Raw genomic sequence first — 18,340 nt, 5'->3', positions numbered from 1 at the left:
TCTCCTGACACCGAGACACAGCCTCGAGATGCTGAGAGCTCCATCCTGTCACCTTGGTGTCACCTCCAAAGCCCGCGGAGAGGAGTCGGCGCTGGATTAAATCACTCCTGGCAGGCGTTCCGGACCCCCTGCTCTGCCGGAGCTGCGGGGAGCGGTGGGAAAATCCAGGTCTGGATGAGTAATCTCGCAGCTATCTCCCTCTGCCATCGACGCGGGGTGTCCTCACACATGCCGGAGCTGGGCAAGCGCCTTTGTTTTGGCTGTTCTGGGAAATAATTGCATTCTTTTAATATCTCCAAACAAAGATTTACCGCAGGGGCAGGGAGACCACACGGGGAGAAGGTGCTGCTGAGGGAGCCGGGAACGGCCGACAGGAGCCTTCGCGTGGGAGCCTCAGCAGCCGCTTCCCCCCCCGGGCTCCGAGCCTGGAGAAAATTATTGTTCCTCCCTCCCAAGCTGTGTGTCCAGGAGGGCAGAGCGTGGCCCTGTGGCGAGTGTGGACAGGCTGCACTCACCCAGGCCTCTCCTCTCCCTGATTTTGCCCTAAATGCCATTTTTTTCCCCTGGGTTTGGGTGCATTGGGACTCCTTGCAGCAAATCACGTCTGGCTGTGCGTGTCCCTCTGTCGCCGGTGTGAGACATTACGGAATTTGCTCCACATTATGGAATTATGGAATGGTTTGTGTTGGAAGGGACATTAAACATCACCCAGTGCCACCCCTGCCATGGGCAGGGACACCTCCCACTGTCCCAGGCTGCTCCAAGCCCCAGTGTCCAGCCTGGCCTTGGGCACTGCCAGGGATCCAGGGGCAGCCCCAGGGCCTCCCCACCCTTACAGGAGGAATTTCATCCCCAAATCCCATCTAACCCTGCCCTCTGTCACTGGGAAGCCATTCCCTGTGTCCTGGCACTCCATGCTCTTGTCCAAAGCCCCTCTGACCCTCCCAGCGCTCCGGGCCTGCACCCCTTCCCAGCCTTTGGGTGAAAGTCTCTCCCTGCATCACGCCCTGGAAAATCCTCGTCTCCCTCCATCCTGGAGCCACCCCCGTGTCCCCCTTTGTCCTCTGCCTCTCTCCCTTGTCCCTGGATTCCTCCTGCCCCCCTCTCCACACCCCCTCCCTTACCCCCAGTTCGTGGCTGCCCCGTGCCCGCTGGTCCCTGGGTCTCCCCCCAACCGCTCCCCGTGGGTTCCCCGCTCCCAGCGCTGCCCGTGGGGTCTCCCCGCACCCCGATCTCCCCCTCCCCGGTCCCGGCCCCGGGCGGGGCGGCCGCCGGCAGCCGCCAATGGGCGCGGGGGGGCGCGGCCGCCGGGGCCGCCGCATTTATCGGCCGGGACGGGCCGGGACGCGCCGGGCGGCGGCGGAGCCGGAGCCGGGATCGGGATTGGGATCGGGATCGGGATCGGGATGGAGCGGGCGGCGGGGCCCGGCACCGGTTCCGGTTCTGCGCTGGCCGCCTCGCTGGCCGAGGGGCTCATCAAGTCGCCGCGGCCACTGATGAAGAAGCAGGCGGTGAAGCGGCACCACCACAAGCACAACCTCAAGCACCGCTACGAGTTCCTGGAAACGCTGGGGAAAGGCACCTACGGGAAGGTGAAGAAAGCCCGGGAGCGATCCGGGAAGCTGGTAAGGTTCCCCCCGGGGCATCCTCACCGTGCGGGGTCCCCGAGCATCCCCCGGCCCGCTGCATCCCCGCCGTCGCCCCTGCATCCCCCCGGCCGGTGCGTCCCTCCCTGTCCCCGCTGCATCCCCGCCGTGTTTCGGCGGTCCCTGAGCACCCCCCGCTTCCCGCAGCCCGGCGCCGGTGCCTCCCCCTCCGGTGCTCCACCTCCCATCCTCACGGATCCCCGGAGCGGGACCCCCGAGCATCCCCTGCTCCGAGCATCGCGTCCCCGGTGCATCCCCCGGCCCCGGCTCTCCGCAGCCGGTAACCGGCTCGGTGCAGCCTTCCCCGGGCCCCGCTCCTCCGCAGCGTGCGGGAGGCTGCGGCTCTGCCCTCCCCGCGGGGCCGGAGGCAGCCCGGAGGGGGTCTCGCCCCCCTCCTCTCGGGGGGCTGCAGCTCCTCTCGCCCACTTGACCGCGGTCGGGCTTCCTGGGGGAAGGAGCGGGCGGGGACGCGGCCGCCAAAGCAAACACCGCACTCGAGTCTGAAGGGTTTTTCCCTTCCTCTCACCCTGGGTGCGGGCCGGGTTTGCTGTTGGCTTTCACACGGTGTGGGGCACCCAGAGCTCAGCCGGGCTCAGCCCAAAATCCTGACTCACGCCAGCCCGCGGGAGAAAGCGGGTCCGGTCCGTGCGAGGCACGGCTCAGCGCAGGGCGCAGCTTTCCTCAGGGAAAAGGGGATTGAACCCCCGGGAGCGCCGGGTGCTGCTCTGTCCTGTGGGAATCTGCAAGGATTCAAACTTGGCCGTGATTTCCCAGCCCCGAGGGGTGGGAGGGACCCAAAAAGACCCTCGCAGCCCGGCCTGAGCAGGGGGTGAGCTGCGAGCGGCAGGACTGGCCCTGCCAGGGGCTGAGCAAGGCGTGAGATGGGATCAGCGACATCCCACGGGGACACGCCAGGGGAAGAAGAGCTGGGAATCCGCGAGGTTTCCTTGTGTAACACCACGGCTCTTAATGAAATCAGATCCCGAGGCAGATCTCCCGTCCGAGCCGGGAGAAGCCGCTGGTTTGCTGCATAATCAGGGCCTTGAAATGCAGCTTCCACCCACAGAGCGGGAAGAATCCCTCCCCTCGGCATGGGCGAGAAAATTTGGCTTTCCCTGCCCGCACCTGAGAGCGCCGCAGCTCAGAAATCTCAGTTCTCTGCCCCAAAACTCGGCCGGCCGCGGAAGCCCCTCAGGACCGGCTCTGGCATCGCTCTTTTATCATGCAAATTCAACCCACAGGCCACGGAGCCCTCAATCATCGCCGCAGATAATCAAAGGCTCTGCCACCAGCACCTCCCCGGCCTGGTGAAGGAACACGAGCCCTAAACCACAAATCTCTCCCTCTTCCCACAAACTCTTTTCTGCAGCGCTCAGCATTTCCGGGCCTGTTTAATCCCGAGCCTGATCCCGAGCTCGGCTGTTGTTCGCTCCTTCCCTAAGTGGCTTTCACTTCCCAAACCCGCAGGTGTGAGGGCAGGGACCCCTCGTGGGCTGTGGGGATCCCACGGCACCGGCTCGGGCTGAAAAGCTGGAGCTGCTCCATCCGCAAGGATTTTGCCTCTGGCGAATCGGGAATTGCCTCTGACGGAGGCGCTGAGTGTTGAACCATCTCGTTTTACTGCCCGGATTTCTTGTTCCTCTCTGAATTTTAAAATACCTGGGCTCAGAGGAGGCTGATTTGGTGGGAAGGTGACAGGAAATTCCAGGCTCCTGCAGCTGGAGGATGGTTTGGGACTTCCATAAATTATTTGTCTGGAAAAAAAACCCCCACCATTTTCTGGCTAGAAATCCTTTATCTGAAGCGATGCTCCTGCTGAGCATTGCCTTTCCCAATCCTTGCAAAAATCCCCACAATATCACATCGGGTGGGGAGGGAGTTGCTGGTTCTTTTTCCTTCCTTTTTATTTTTTCCTTCCTTTTTATTTTTTCCTTCCTTTTTATTTTTTCCTTCCTTTTTATTTTTTCCTTCCTTTTTATTTTTTCCTTCCTTCCTTTTTATTTTTTCCTTCCTTTTTATTTTTTCCTTCCCTTTTTTGTTCGTTCTGGTTTTTTTCCACTTATCTTTTTTTCTTCCCTTTTTTTCTCCTTCCCCCCTTTTTTTCTCCTTCCCCCCTTTTTTTCTCCTTCCCCCCTTTTTTTCTCCTTCCCCCTTTTTCCCCCTTCCCCTTTCTTTTTGCCCCTTCCCCTTTCTTTTTCCCCCTTCCCCCTTTCTTTTTCTTTTTCCCCTTCCCCCTTTCTTTTTCCCCTTCCCCTTTTCCCCCTCTCTGCTCAGGGTTGAAGATCCAGCACCGTGGTGCTGCAAACCGCACCTGTTTGTGGGGCAGCCTCCACGCTCTTTCCCTCCCTCCCAGCCTGGAGTTTTTCCCAGCCTGGCTCCTGATCCCTGGCCCACAGCCAAGCCAAACACAACCGGGGGACCTCCCGTGGGACTCTCCTCGGTGTCACAAACGTAATTTGGGGGCCCGTGCTGGTGTCAGGAGAAGGCAGCACCTGGAATATTCCAGAGCTTCTTTTGATCTCCAGGAAGAGGCAAAGCCTGGGCTGTTCCAGGGTGGATTTTAATCCATATTTCATGGAGCACAAAACGCTGCCCTCGCAGTCTGGAACAACTTCTGAAGCGCTGCCTGGGGTTGTAGCTTAATGCATCTTTCAGCAGCTGCTGAAAATACCTGTTCTGCCCCCAAAAAACTTTTAATTAAAAGCTTTTTTTGACTTGGAAAGCGCTCCCGAGCTCCCTGGGCTCCCAAGGAAGGCTCCAGGGGGGTTCCTTGCGGCTGTTCCCCTGCAGGGGACTCTCCCGGTGGGGCTGTGGCACCGCCTGTCCCCGAGGCTGCTGTCCCGTCTCCAGGGGACATCCTCTGCTCCCAGCCCTCTTGGGCAGGGAAAGTTTGGGAAGGAAGCTGCTGCCTGGCCCCGCTGGGGGAGGATGGGATGGCTGCATCTGCCTGGAGGTCACTGATTTTGGGATCATGGTGAGGATCCAGCACTGCTCGATCCAGCCGGGGGCATCTCTTGGAGCTGCTCCATCTTTCTGTGGACTGTGGCTCTTGCCCTGAGCCCTGGCTCAGAATTTTGGGGGTGTGGGGGGCAGCAAGGAAATGCTCTGTGAGCCCCCCGAACTCCTGAGGGTGCTGGGCTGGGTGCCAGGCTCTAGCGGGGGGATGGAAGGAGTGAGCCAGCAGGAGTTTGGGAGGCTGGCTGGCTGCGGGAAGGCTCTGCAGGGGTCAGGTAACTGGGGCAGCAGCGAGAAAATTGTTAAAATTTAACCTGTTAAACAAAGGTCAGGGGAACGAAAACCTGGCTGGGCTTCCCAGAAGCGTTGAACACTTTCAGTATTGCTTTCTGCAGAGACTTGGGCCGCGGTTATTGAACCTCCCCGGGCCAGAGTCCGCCCTGCCCAGATCCTCCAGGAGCAATTCCTGCTCTGGCTGCTGCTGCCTGAGGTGGTTCAGTGCCATAAAAATGGGATTTAGGGCCAAAATGGGACTTCAGTGCCCACCCGAGCCCCCCTTTCAGGGGCTTCTCCCTGCTGAGATCTCACTGGTTCCATGCCTGCTGCCACAGGCCTGGCTTAGCAAGGCTGGGCTTTGAGGAGCGAGGCTTCCAGCGCCCCTAAATCGCAGGGACACGAGGCTGAGCATCCCTTGGAGCAGGAGGAAGGTCCCCGTGCGGGCAGCTGGGGCCGGCAGGGGTCTGTGGCCCCTCTCGCCGTTGCTGGGAGACCGGCGCGGGGGTCCCTTGGCGGGATTAAAGCTGTTCCGCATTCTTGTCTGGGAGGGGAAAAGAGGGGGGGGGGGAAATGAAAGGTTCTGCTGGATTCAGTTGTAAATTCAGCCCTGGGAGCGCATTGTGTGCCCGCAGCCCCTTTGAAAGGGGATTAGAAGGCGTCTATTCTCCGGCACCTACTCCTCGTTCTCCTCCCCTTTTTCAACCTCCTTGTGGAGGAGAGCTTGAAAACCCAAAGGAAAGGCTGGAATACGTCGGGTCTCCCACCCTGTCCCGAGCAGGGATCTACTTTTGAATCCGAACTTTCTCTTACTCCTAGAAATAAAGTGGGTTTTGGGCAAACAAAACGCGAGGTGCGGGGTTTTGTTCCCCCTTTCCTGACCCCAGGAACGGGCTGTTGTTGTGGTTATCTCCCGAGTCATGTGTGCAGGGCGCATTCCTGCGTCTGGCCGTGCTCCAGCGGCGGCATAAAATCCATGCAAAGCCCAAAAATGAGGAGCAGGGCTGCGCTACCTGCGGGAGGAGGCTCGGGGAGCCCCCCAAAACGAGGAGCTGGCACGGGTGTCCCTCGGGGGGAGCTTCTCCCGTGCGTGCAGCAGCAGGAACTGGGAAGGATAAATCCCAAATCGATAAAATTCGCTTTCCCCAGAGCTGTTTCCATGGAGCTGCGCTGCTCAGCTCTTGGATACGGCACGTGGGGAAGCTGGGTGGTTGGGATCTTGGTTGTGAGCCTCTTCCTAAAATAGGGAGGGGGGAATTTCTTGCTTTGGGAATTCACAGCCCTCTCTGTGCTCATCCGCAGGTGGCCATCAAATCCATCCGGAAAGACAAAATCAAGGATGAGCAGGACCTTGTCCACATCCGGAGGGAGATTGAGATCATGTCCTCCCTCAACCACCCCCACATCATCGCTGTGCACGAAGGTGAAGCCTCTGCTCCCTTCCCTTTTCCAGCTGCATCCATGATCGGAGCCTCCTGAACGGGGGGGGGGGGGCCCTCGGGGTGGGTTTGGCCCGGCTGGGTGGGTTCAGCCCGGCCCTCTCCTCCCTTCCAGGACCTGGCTCCCGTTCCCGGTGACTCAGCAGGGAAAGCAGATGCTCCCGGGCTGCGCTTTCCCCGCCGAGGGGAAATACCTGCTCCAGAAATAGCCCTTCCTGTGCCGTCCCTCCCTCCCAGACAGGGAATCCAGCTCCACATGTGGATTTTGGCAGCTGGAAGCCTCGGTGGGGCTGTGGAGGGAGGCTGAGCTGTGCTGCGGAGCAGGGGCTGTGTGTGGCTGTGGCGGACGCTCATCCCAGAGAATTTGGGATCTCCGTGGATCCGCTCTGAGCCCGAGGCAGGATTTAATCTCAGTCCTGGAGTCCTCCTCATTCCCTCCCCCGGGGCCCTGGAAAACCAAACCACAGGGCGCTGGGAGAGTTCCTGGTGCTGCCGGGCTTGGCTTTATGGCCAGGGCCGGGCTTTGCTACCGGCGGGGGTTGGGATAACCCAAGGGAGATTCCTCCAGGTCCAACCAGAACCGGGCTCAGCCCAAATCCTCAGGTGGGTCAGGCTTTGCAGACACCGAGTCCTTGGGCTGGAACCTGCTGTGCCCCTGCCCTTCCTCGGGGCTGGCTCTGCCCCTGCTCCCGGCGCTTGGGAGAGCTCCAGAGCCCTTTTGTCCTCCAAACAAAAGCGAGAGAGCTGGCAGCTCCTCCGCCGTGTTTGCGAGGGCTGAGTCACACCGGCGGCTGGAATTCAAAAACACCGAGGTGGCTTTCTGCAAACAGGAAGAAAACGCTCCGGCTCCTGGCTCCAGCCAGAGCCTTTTTTGGGAGCAGTGGGAACGGGCAGGAAGGTCACTGGCGGTGCCAGCGCTGTCGCCTTCCGCCCTGGCGGGGGGTTCCAGCAAAGAGCCGCACGCCTGAGTCACCTCGGTGGTGGCAGAGCCTCGGTGGTGGCAGAGCCTCGGTGGTGGCACAGCTGCTGGGCCAGCAGCCCCGGTGGCACTGAGGGATGCGGGTGACAGCTCTGGCGGCTCCCCTGACCTGCAGGTCCCTGTTTAGGCCAAGGCTGAGGGCAGCGATTGGGGCGGGCAGCGTTAGGGTCAATCAGGGCTTCAGCTGCTCCTTAACAGCGATGTCCTAACGAGCATTCCCACAGTCCCGAGGATCCCTCCTAACCCTTCCCCACGTCCCGCAGTGTTTGAGAACAGCAGCAAGATCGTCATCGTGATGGAATACGCCAGCAAAGGGGACCTGTACGACTACATCAGCGAGCGGCAGCGGCTCTCGGAGCAGGAGGCGCGGCACTTCTTCCGCCAGGTCGTGTCCGCCGTCTACTACTGCCACAAGGTGGGCTGGCACCGCGCTTCCCGATGCTTTCCCCATGCTTTCCCGGTGCTTTCCCGGTGTTTTCCCGGCGGGAGAGCGGCCGGATGGGCTCCTGAGAGCTCCGCCCTGCAGCAGAGGGCTGGGGAGGGATGCAGCCCCACGGGAGGTGAGAGGAGCTCGTGGCTCTGCGCCTTCCCCAGGAGAAGGGTTAACGCTGCCTTTGTGTGAAGGGTGTGGCAGTGCCCAGGCAGCTTTTGGGAGGTCCTGGCCTCGGCTGCTGCGGTGTGGGGGTGACTAACCCGGCCTGGGAGGTGTCACCTCCCCTCCCACCCAACCAGACGGAGACGCCCAGGGCTGCCCGCGGGGCTGGAAGCCAAGCCCTGGGTCACCTGTCCTGATCCTGACGGGAACGTGAAGCTGCAGGACCCTCCCCGGGGCTGTGGGATGATGCCCTGGCAGGACCAGGGTCTCCCAGGAGGATGCTCCAAGGCTGTGCCTCAGTCCTCGGTGGGAGCAGGGGGTGGCAGGGCAGCTCCTGACCCCAAGGCACGTCGGGGTCTCGCTCAGCTGGGCGCAGCAGGCCCTGGCCAAGCAGGAGCTGTGCCCTGGTGGGGCTGGCACCAGGTGCTGGGGTCAATGGAGGAGCCCAGGGTGGCACCTGGTGCAGGCACCTCCCTGCTCCTGCTGCCGAGCAGAGCCAGACCTGGTGGCACCCGGGCCACACCCAGCGCTGTGAGCGGCTCCTCTGCCCTGCTCGCCGTGCCCTGACCGGCAGTGACCTCCCTCCCGGTGTGCCGGACTTCCCTTCCCTCAAACCCTCCGCGAATTAACCCCGGCTCTCCCGCCCTTCCCGCAGAACGGGATCGTCCACCGGGACCTGAAGCTGGAGAACATCCTGCTGGATGCCAACGGGAACATCAAGGTGAGGGGCTGGCACGGCCCGGCCGCGCTCGGGGGTCACCCGAGGGGAGCTGCCCAGCGGGGAGGGACAAGGGGTGACCACAGCACCTCAGTCCCCTCAGGGCTTCCCGGAGATCTGGCACTGCCTGGGAATGCTGTTTGCCTGGGAAAAACAGAGCCTGGCAGATCTGGCAAAGCCATAAGTGATATCTGCCTGCTGATAAGGGGGCAAAGTCTGCTCACCCAGATCAATGCTGGGTGGATAAGAAGAGCTCTTTTCCTGTTTTCTGTGCGTGCCAGCCAGGAAATCCCAGCTCCAGGGGCCCCGAGTGATGCTTTCTGCCAGGGAGGAAGGGCATGGGGCGGCCTTGGCCGGAGATCCCTGCGGCCACTGATAACGGGCTGCGGGATTTATCTCCAGCAGGGCTAATTTTGCAATGGGGAGCTCGCGGGCAGCCACAGAAGCTCCTCCTCGGTGTGAGGTGACAGCTGTAATGAGGATAATGAGTACCTGTGCAAGGCACAGCCTGGGGTGCCTGGGAATGAGCTGGAGGAGAGCCTGGAAGCCCTTCCAACCTCACCTTCCCGCTCTGCTCCCACTGCCAGGGCCACAGGGCAGCTGCTGCTGTGGCTGGGATGAGGCTTTTGGGAGGCAGAGAGCAACAGGAGCAACCTTGGGGTGGAAAACCAGGCTGGAGGTGCCCCCAGAGGGGGTTCAGAACCAAGGGCGGCCCTGTTTTGGGGCAGGTTCATCCCTGGAGAGGTCCAGGGAAACTTTCAGCCTTGGGAACTTTGGGAAAGGGAACTTTGGGAAAGGGAACTTTGCCACTGGATGACAGCCGTGTTTGTCCCCCCAGATTGCAGATTTCGGGCTGTCCAACGTTTTCCAGCAGGACAAACTCCTGCAGACCTACTGCGGCAGCCCCCTGTACGCGTCCCCCGAGATCATCAACGGCCGGCCCTACAAGGGCCCCGAGGTTGGTTGTGCCTCCCTGCCGGGTGTGGGAATCGCTCCGGGGGTTTTTGGGATAACGGGACCCCTGAGCCCGGGCACTACGGGGTCGGTGCATGTGGAATCACTCCGGGGGTTTTTGGGATAATGGGACCCCTGAGCCCGGGCACTACGGGGTCGGTGCATGTGCTGAGCTCCTGCCCCATGCCCTGTCCCTTCCTGTGGCTGCTGCCATCCTGGGAGCCCTGATGAGACTGTGGCAGGATGGGGACCAGGACAGCCTGGTCCTGCTGTCCCCTCCAGGCTCCTCTGTCCCTTTCCCAGGTGGACAGCTGGTCCCTGGGTGTCCTCCTCTACATCCTGGTCCATGGCACGATGCCCTTCGATGGCCACGACTACAAGACTCTGGTCAAGCAGATCACGAGTGGGGACTACCGGGAGCCCACGAAGCTCTCAGGTAGGGCCACCCCCGTCCCCCTGTGTGTCCCCCATCCCCGTGTCCCCTCCCGTGCCTGACCTGTCCCTTCCCCAGATGCCTGTGGGCTGATCCGGTGGATGCTGATGGTGAACCCGGAGCGCCGGGCCACCATCGAGGACATCGCCACGCACTGGTGGGTCAACTGGGGCTACAAGATGCCGCTGGGCGAGCAGGAGCTGCTGCGGGAGAGCGAATCCCCACTGGCCACGGTGGCCGAGTGGCTGCGCCGCTCGTCCCGGCCGCTGCTGGAGAACGGCTCCAAGGTGCGCTGCTTCCTGAAGCAGCACATCCCCGGCGTGGCCCTGGAGCGGCAGCGCTCCCTCAAGAAGTCCAAGAAGGAGAACGACGTCTCCCACGCGCTGCAGGAGCCGCCCGCGGGCCCCGAGAACCCCTCCAAGTCCATCCTCAAGCGGCCCAAGGGCATCCTGAAGAAGAGGAATTCCTGCGAGCAGAAGGTGCCCGGCCCCGGCCCCCCGCCAGCGGAGGATGGGGAGGGGGTCCCCGCGGGGCTCTCCCGGGTCCTGTCCTCTGGAATGGTGCCCCGCAGCACCGGCACGGGAGCGGCGCCCGCGGCCATGCCCAAGAAGGGAATCCTGAAGAAGCCCTCGGCCAGGGAGTCGGGGTATTACTCGTCCCTGGAGTGCTGCGAGTCCGGGGATGTGCTGGACGCGGGCAGCTTGGACCTGGACGAGAGCGTGTTTGCCGAGCCGCCCTCCCCGGCGCGGGGCCCGCAGGGGCTCCCAGCCCGCAGGAAAGGAATCCTCAAGCACAACGGGAAATTCTCCTCGGGCAGCGCCGAGCCGGGGACCCCCCCCGGGCGGGGCTTCGGGGGCTTCAGCGAGGTGCCGCTGCCGCAGGGCCCCCGCGCCCGGCCGGCCAGCGCCGTCAGCGAGGACAGCATCCTGTCCACAGAGTCCTTCGACCAGCTGGACCTGCCCGCCCGCGGCCCCCCCGGCGCCGGGGCCATGCGGGGCTGCGTGTCCGCCGACAGCCTCCTGCGGCTGGAGGAGGAGGAGGAGCGGGAGGAAGGGCGGCGGCTGCGCCGCTGGACTGTCACCCACTGCCGCAGCCCCTTGGCGGAGAGCAGCGCGTCCCTGGCGGGCTGTGACAATGTCACCGAGCTCTACCGGCGCGCTGTGGCCGTCGGGGTGAAGCTGAGCTGAGGCCACTTCCCTCCCCGCGGGGCTCGCCCGGGGTGGTGCATTTTGGGGAGGGGGCTGAGCCCTCCCTGCCTTCCCCGGGGCTGCCGGTGCTGCTGATCCACGTCCCACGGATTTATTTGGCAGCCTCGGTGGCGGTGGGGGGGTGCCCCAGGGCCAGGACATTTAATGGACCAAAGAGCCCAGAGCGACCCCCGAGGAGGGGCTGGGGGGGTCCCGGAGGTGCCTTGCCGCCGTCCTCCCCTCTCAAACAGGCTCATCTCATGGCGGGGATGAAAGCAAGGGGTTGAGGGGGGCCATTTTTGTTTTCTTTGCACTGTTTTTTGGCTGCACAAGGTAACGGAGGGGGCGGGTGATATACCTCAAACAAGCTGGAGATGTAGCAGGGTGCTGGGAGGGCTCAAAGGTGCTGCCCGTGGGCTGGGCTTTGGGAGGTGCTGGTGGCCAAAGCGCCCAGGCCACGGCTCTGCCCTCTCCTGAATGCTGAGAAACCCGAACTGGATGTGGCCGAAAGCCCGAGCTGAGGAAGGCTGTGACGCCGACAACTCACTGGCATGTGGAAAAAAAAAAAAAAAAAAAAAGAAAAAAAGGTGTCTTTGGAGAGGCACCGGGTCTTTATTTATTGATTTATTGCCTCTGTCCAAGCTGCTGTGGAGGGCAGCAGCACGGGAGGTGTCCGGCTGCACAGTGGCCTCCCAGGGGTGTTTCTGGGGAGGTGGCTGTGCCCCGGTGTCCCACGGCTCCCTTGCACTATTGCCGCGTGTGCTCGCTGCCCCTTTCCCCTCTCCAGGGCCGTGCGGGCGTTTTCCCTCCCTCCTACAGCACGGGCAGGAGCAAAACATTAAATTAAAAGCAAATGGTAAAGCTGAGTTGTCACCTTGATTGCTGGGGGTGAGGGAGGGGCTGCCCGGACCAGGCCCCTGTCCCTGTCCCTGTCCCTGTCCCTGTCCCTGCTCCTTTCCCGCTGGGATGGGGCCGTGCTCCGGCCCAGGTGAGGGTGGGTGAGCTCAGACACGTCCTGCAGGGTGGAACAACTCTGTGCACTCAGCCCCTCCTCAAACTGGGTTTAACTGGTGCTTCCCCAGCGCTCTGTGGTGCTGAACTGGGACTGGGCGCATCCCTGATGTGGGAGCTCAGCACCCCCGGGAGTGGGACCAGCTGGATTTTGAGGCTGAGCACCTGCTGGACCAGCAGAGCCCAAAATTCAGGGAAAGCTGTGATGGAAGTGGGGCAGTGGGGGATCACCAGCCCCTTCTCCCCTCCCCGCTGGGGACAGCCCCCTCTCCCAGCGCCGCCCACACATTCCTGGACCGGGGTGGGTTTAGATTTGGGGAATATCCCGGGTTTTGGCGGCAGGAGCTGCCTCTCCACCCTTTCCCTTCACCCCCTTCCCCCGCTGCGCCATGGAAATCCATTTCACTGCTCCGCAACCATTTCCCGTTTCCAGTCGGGTTAATCGGAGCCCTTCCGCGCCTCCTCCCTCCCAGGGCGCAGCAGGGCCGGGGTGGCAGGGCTATGCCCGGAATGCCACCCCTTGTCCCACCAGGCTGCGCCCGGGGGGGGTCACCGCGCTCGGCCCCCCGCCGCGCATTCCCCGCGTGCTTCCCGAGCCGCTGAGAAACTCCGGAGCGCTCAAAGCCGCTCCGAGGGCGGCCAGCTGAGCCTGGGCAAAGTCCCGGTGCCCTGGGAGCTGCCAGGGTGGGATGGGATGGGATGGGATGGGATGGGATGGGATGGGATGGGATGGGATGGGATGGGATGGGATGGGATGGGATGAGATGGGATGGGATGGGATGGGATGGGATGGGATGGGATGGGATGGGATGAGCCGGGCCTGGAGCTGAGGCTCCTTTTTGGGTTCGGTGTTGGAGTACCCCAGGATGCCGCAGCCCCGTTTCTTTCGGGATTTGCTGGAAAACGTCCCCGCGTGCTGGTTTGGAGCCGTGACAGCTCTGGGTGGGCACCGCTGCGTGCGAGGAACGCTCTGCCCGCCCCATCCCGGGTGCCGGTGTCAGGGTCAGCTCAGCCCGACCCTGAGTTGTGGCAGCTCCCTGGGGCTGCTCCGAGTCCCTTCCCACCTTATCCCGGGCCACAGCGCTGGGAAGGGTGGGAAATGCCCTTGGAGGGCTGGATAAGGAGGCAGCCAGAGCCCGAGGGCACCTCGGTGTCCCGTGGGAGGGGTGCGGTGACCGCCCCCCATCCCTGCGCTCCAGGAATTCCCCCGCCAGCCCCTGGAAACGCTCCTTTCATCCCAGCGCTGATTTCCGCCGCCTCCGAGCCCCCCTCCCAGCCCCCCACCATTATTCACGGCTCTTTCATCCATCCAGCCCTTTCATCCCGAGGATTGGCAATTCCCGCAGCCCCCGCCCCGCCCTGCCCGGCCCCGCGGGGGTTTGGGGCGGCTGGAAATGACCTCAGCCGCGTTTTGCTGAGAAAATGCCATTTTTTGGGGCTGACTTCAGCCCCAAATGCTGCGTTCGCTGCCCAGCAGGGTGTGGGAGCGGGGCTGGGCTCCTGCCGGGATGGCTCCGGGAACAGGGAAACCGGGAGAAACTCCCGGAGATGAATTGTCCAGAAGGATGAGGGGATGCCGGCGGGTTTGGAGCACAGCGGGTTGTCCCGTGGGTTTGTATCCACTGATCCCAGCTTCCCTGGTTGCTATCCCAAGGGATTATCCAGGTGAGGCCAGCCTGGACCCTTCTCCCAGCTGGTCCTGGGGGAAACTGGTGCTTCCCACTGCTGCATCCCAGGATTTGGGACTGCCACCATCCCCGAAGGACAGGTGTAGGGACTTCCGGGCATGGGAATTGGGCATTCCCGAAGATTTTTCATGGGAATTCTGGGGTGGGTGGTGTGTCTGTGCCTCTCTGGGTCACCCCGGGCTTGGACCCCACCCTCATCTGAGGGCTGCTTTGGGATCCACATCCCCGTGTGACCCCCCCCCTTCCCCCCGAGCAGCGGCAGCGCCCTGAAAAAGGGGGGAAGAGGGAATTTTGGGGCCTGGAGCTGCCGTGAGCTGGCTGAGGGAGCAGAGTCAGCGGCTCCAGCACCACTCCCGGAGGATTTCCCGGCAGAGAGGAGCTGTGGGCGCTCCCCTGGCCCCGGGGAGCTGCCGGGGCCCTGAGTCACCCCCGGCACCGGCTCCTGCCCGGGCTTGCGCCGGGAATCCCGGATCCAGCGAGCCCTTATTTGGGATTGGGAGCGGGGCGGGAGGAGCGGGCTCGAGGGGACGCGGGGATGACCCCGGGGACACCCGGCAGCCAAAGCCACCACTCGTGTTGGGAATGCAGCGTGGGGACGGGGCTGGATCCCGCTGGAGCTTCCCAGAACGAACCTCTCACACCGCTGGGAAGGGGATGGATGAAGGGCCGCAGGCAGCGCTCATTAACTGATGGCTCCTAATGACGCCCAAAGCAGCTCAGGGATGCCCCTGGAGCTCTGGAATTTGGGTGTCACCTCCCCTCCGGCCACGCTCCGTCCTTGGAACATTGGGATTGTTCCTTCCTGTCGGAATCTCCCGTTGTCGGTTTTCCCTTCCTCAGGTTTCGTGCTGGAGCCCTTTTCTGTGTGTCTGACACATCGTGGGCCCAGAGCCAGGGATGTTTCTGAGACATTTTGTCAGAACTTTGAGAGCCGGAACAATTAACACAACAAAGTTGAGGCGTTCCTTTGCCTCTGATTCTTTCAAAGTGCGTTTGGTTGTTTTTTTCCTGTTTTTTTGTAGTTTTTTTTTCTTTTTAAAGGTGCCTCCACAACCACCTGCTTGACTGCGGATTTCTTTGAAGATCTGAAGGAGAGAAATCCCCACATGAAAGTCCTCCCGTCTTCAATGGCACCGAGCTGCAGCCTGGAGCAGCCAAAAAAGGGGAGAAAGCGGCGCCCGGAAGCTTTGATCCCGATTTCCTGGAGCACAGGGAACGGCTGCGTCACATCTGAGCCGAAAATGCAACCCCAGACCCCACTGGGGACCTGGTTAGCCGAGCTCTGGTGGTCGCTCTGGAGCTCCTGTGCCCTCCCAGAGCTGTGGTGATGATGTTCTTTGGGCTGCTGGGTTTCTGCTGGCGGATTTCTCCAAGCAGGACAACTCTGCCCATCCCTCCATGCCAGAAACTCTGGGATGTGCAGTGGAATGGGACAGAGGGGATCAGCTCCAGCACTGCCGGAGCACCATTTGTGGCTGTGGGACCATCAGGACATCTCCTGTCCTTCCCATCCCTTCCAGGATCCACCCCATCATGCCTGCCCTGAGCTGATGGGATGTGGGAGCCACAAACCATAAAACCATGGAATATCCTGAGCTGGGAGGACCCACAAGGATCATGGAGCCGACTCCCGACCACAGCCCCTCATGCCGGCCCTTCGGCTGCTCCTGGCACACTCCAGGCTGGCACAAGCCGCTGGCTCTCGCCCCTCGGGCACCGTCTGGGAGCAGCCCTGACAGCGCAGTGACTCAGGTGGGTGGCCCTGTGGGTCACCAGGGGTTGTGACACCTCCTGTCACCACCACGTCACGGCGATGGCAGCTCCGCGGTGCCCAGGCCGGCACCCCCAGGGCTCCGCAGCGCACGGGGAAAGCCGGAGGGACCCCAACCCCGCGACCCTCCCGGCTGGGGCTGCCCGGTGGTGGGCACGAGGCTGCTGCCAGCCTGGCCAGGCGGAGCGGGAGGCTCCAAAAGCCCCCGCCCGGAGCCATTTCTGCCTCATCCGGGAGGCTCCATCCCCATCCCAGCGCTCATCCCGTGTCTCACACGGGAAGGGAGCACGGCACCGCTGGCAGCTGCAGGCGAGGGCGATTTTCCCAGCGGATCCGGCTGCCTGGGAATGCAAAGCAGCAGCCAGACAGGTTTCTTGGAAGGGCCGGGCCTGGCGGATCCCAAATTCGGGACGCTGGTCCCCAGCCAAGCCGGGCTGGGAGTGCTGCCGGTCCAGCGAGGCCACGCTTCGCATCCGCCGGCACCAGAGCGACCGCGGGGCTCCGGCTGGTGCAGCTGGAACCCAGGGAACGCCAACCCCCAGCTCCTCGCAGGGCCCGGGCGGCTGCTCCGCGCTCAGGGCTTCGCCCGGGCTGGGACATCGCTGCCGTGGCAGGGCCAGGTTTGCATCCCGATGGGAATTTCCAGCTGAGAAGCGGGCTGGGCTCTTGCCTCACCTGCTTTTGCAAGAAGCACCCGGGGGAAGCGGTTCGGCCGGCTCTGGCGGGGAGGAGCGGGCTGGCAGCCTGGCACGGCGACAGCATCTGGGTGTGCCACCTCCGCGCCGAGCCCGTGGCAGCCCCGCGCTCGCCGGGCCGGTTCGCCGCGGCCCCGGGGGAGTCCCGCCAGCCTCCCGTGCCTGCTTTGCACGCGTGGGAAGGGCTTGAGAAGGGAGCGCCGGGTTATTCCCACGGGGCAGCGATCCCGGCAGCCGTGCCCCGCATTCCCGGGGCTCGGGGAGGGGTGGGATGTGCAGGGCAGGGGGCTGAGGTGGGCACGGAGAGCTTGGAGGGGCAGCTCCGATCTCTGCTCCCCACACCACTGACAGGACCCAGGGAACGGCTGGAGCTGGGCCAGGGAGGGTTGGGTTGGGTTTTAGGGAAAGGTTCTTCCCACAGAGGTGGCACTGCCCAGGCTCCCCAGGGAATGGTCACCGTCCCGAACCTTCCGGAGCTCCACGAGCGTTGGGACAACGCTCCCAGGGATGCCCAGGGTGGGATTTTGGCATCCGCCATCGACCTGCGAGTCCGGCCAGCCCTCGGCGAGCCCCGCGATCAAGGATTTCTCTAATCTTATCTCACTGTCTCTCTGCCGCTTTCCCCTGCCCGCCCTCCCCTCGCTGCCCTCCCTCCCCTCCCTTTGTAGCCGCCCGCCAGCCCCGCTCCCCGCTCCAGCCCTGGGCTTTGATCCCGGGAAGGAGCAATTGATCCTCCTTATCTTTATTGTGGTAGAGACATTCCCAGCACTGCCCTTAATTAAACTCCTCTCCATTTTCCTCCACGAGCCTCTCTCTCCGCCAACCCCGGACGATGATTTATTTTTAAACGTGCAATTAAATAATTGGATTGGCCACGAGTGGGACACAGCCGGGGCTCTGCTCTGGTGCTGGGGGCGAGCTCGGGGCTGCCAGGGTCACACGAGCCTGAAGGGCTGCTGGTCATCCTGTGGTGGTCACAGGGGCCATGGTGGCACTGGCACTGGTCACAGTGACATGCGGATAACCCACAGTAGTCCAGGCACTGGCACTGGGCATTGGCACCAGTTGTGGTGACCACAGCAACACAGGGATGGCCCACAGTGGCACAGACACCGGCCATGGTGGCACTGGTCACAGTAGCATAGGCACTGGCCGTGGAGGCACAGGCACGATTCATGGTGGCATTGGCATTGGCCATGGTGATATTGGCACCGGTCAGTGACACGGGGATGGCCCACAGTGGCACAGACACTGACTGTGGTGGCACTGGCACCTGCCGTGGTGACATTGGCACTGGTCACAGCGACATGGGGGTGGCCCACAGTAGCCCAGGCACTGGCAGTGGCAGCACTGACACTGGGCATAGTGGCCCTGGTACCTGCCGTGGTGGCCCTGGCCACGCCAGGTGAGCCGCAGTGCCCGAGGCCGGCTGCCAGCCATGGCTCTACACCGCTTGAAGCTTTTCCGCTCGGAAATTTTTCCTGCAGACCCTTTGACCCGAGGGCCGGGAGTATTTTTCATGTGGAACGGCTGAAATTCCCCCGGAGACGGCGCAGGAATGTGTGGCATGTTATCCTTGGTACCAGCTCCCGCTTTTTACGGCCTAAGCTCGGCCACGCCGCCAGGGGGAGGGGACAGGCGGGGACGCGCCGTGTCCCCATTGATGGTTGCCAACATTCCCCCTCCCAAATCCCTTCCTCCTCATCCTCCTCCTCCTTGGGAAAACTCCCCCATGCTGTGCCTGGATCGGGTGAGGGTACCCATGCCCAGCTTGAACTGGGGTGAACTGGGGACGCAGGTGAGCACCTCTGGGTGCCCTGGGCACGCGGGGCGATCCCCGTGGGGACAGCACGGGGGTGTTTGGGAGTCCTCCCAGCAGGGGTATGGTGCAGGGCTGGTGCAGCTGGAAACGGGACCACAACGCCCGGAGACGAACCCGTGCTCGCTTTGTCCCCGTTAGGAGCAATCAACCTGAGACACCAAAGCGATTTATTTT

At 62.8% G+C, this 18,340-nt stretch overlaps 1 protein-coding gene across 1 annotated transcript; it reads left to right on the top strand.

The window, feature by feature from the left end:
* The first annotated feature begins 1,366 nt into the window (after positions 1 to 1,366).
* NUAK2 (NUAK family kinase 2) lies at positions 1,367 to 12,040 on the top strand. The gene is made up of 7 exons (XM_068995912.1): positions 1,367 to 1,625; positions 6,177 to 6,297; positions 7,556 to 7,707; positions 8,543 to 8,608; positions 9,444 to 9,563; positions 9,863 to 9,995; positions 10,071 to 12,040. The coding sequence occupies exons 1-7, from the start codon at positions 1,407 to 1,409 to the stop codon at positions 11,177 to 11,179; spliced, it is 1,920 nt and encodes a 639-aa protein (XP_068852013.1). The 5' UTR covers positions 1,367 to 1,406; the 3' UTR covers positions 11,180 to 12,040.
* The last annotated feature ends 6,300 nt before the right edge of the window (positions 12,041 to 18,340 follow it).

The sequence above is a fragment of the Aphelocoma coerulescens genome, chromosome 26, assembly GCF_041296385.1.
Source record: "Aphelocoma coerulescens isolate FSJ_1873_10779 chromosome 26, UR_Acoe_1.0, whole genome shotgun sequence".
Lineage (NCBI taxonomy): Eukaryota > Metazoa > Chordata > Aves > Passeriformes > Corvidae > Aphelocoma > Aphelocoma coerulescens.
This window is presented reverse-complemented; position numbering and strand designations above follow the sequence as displayed.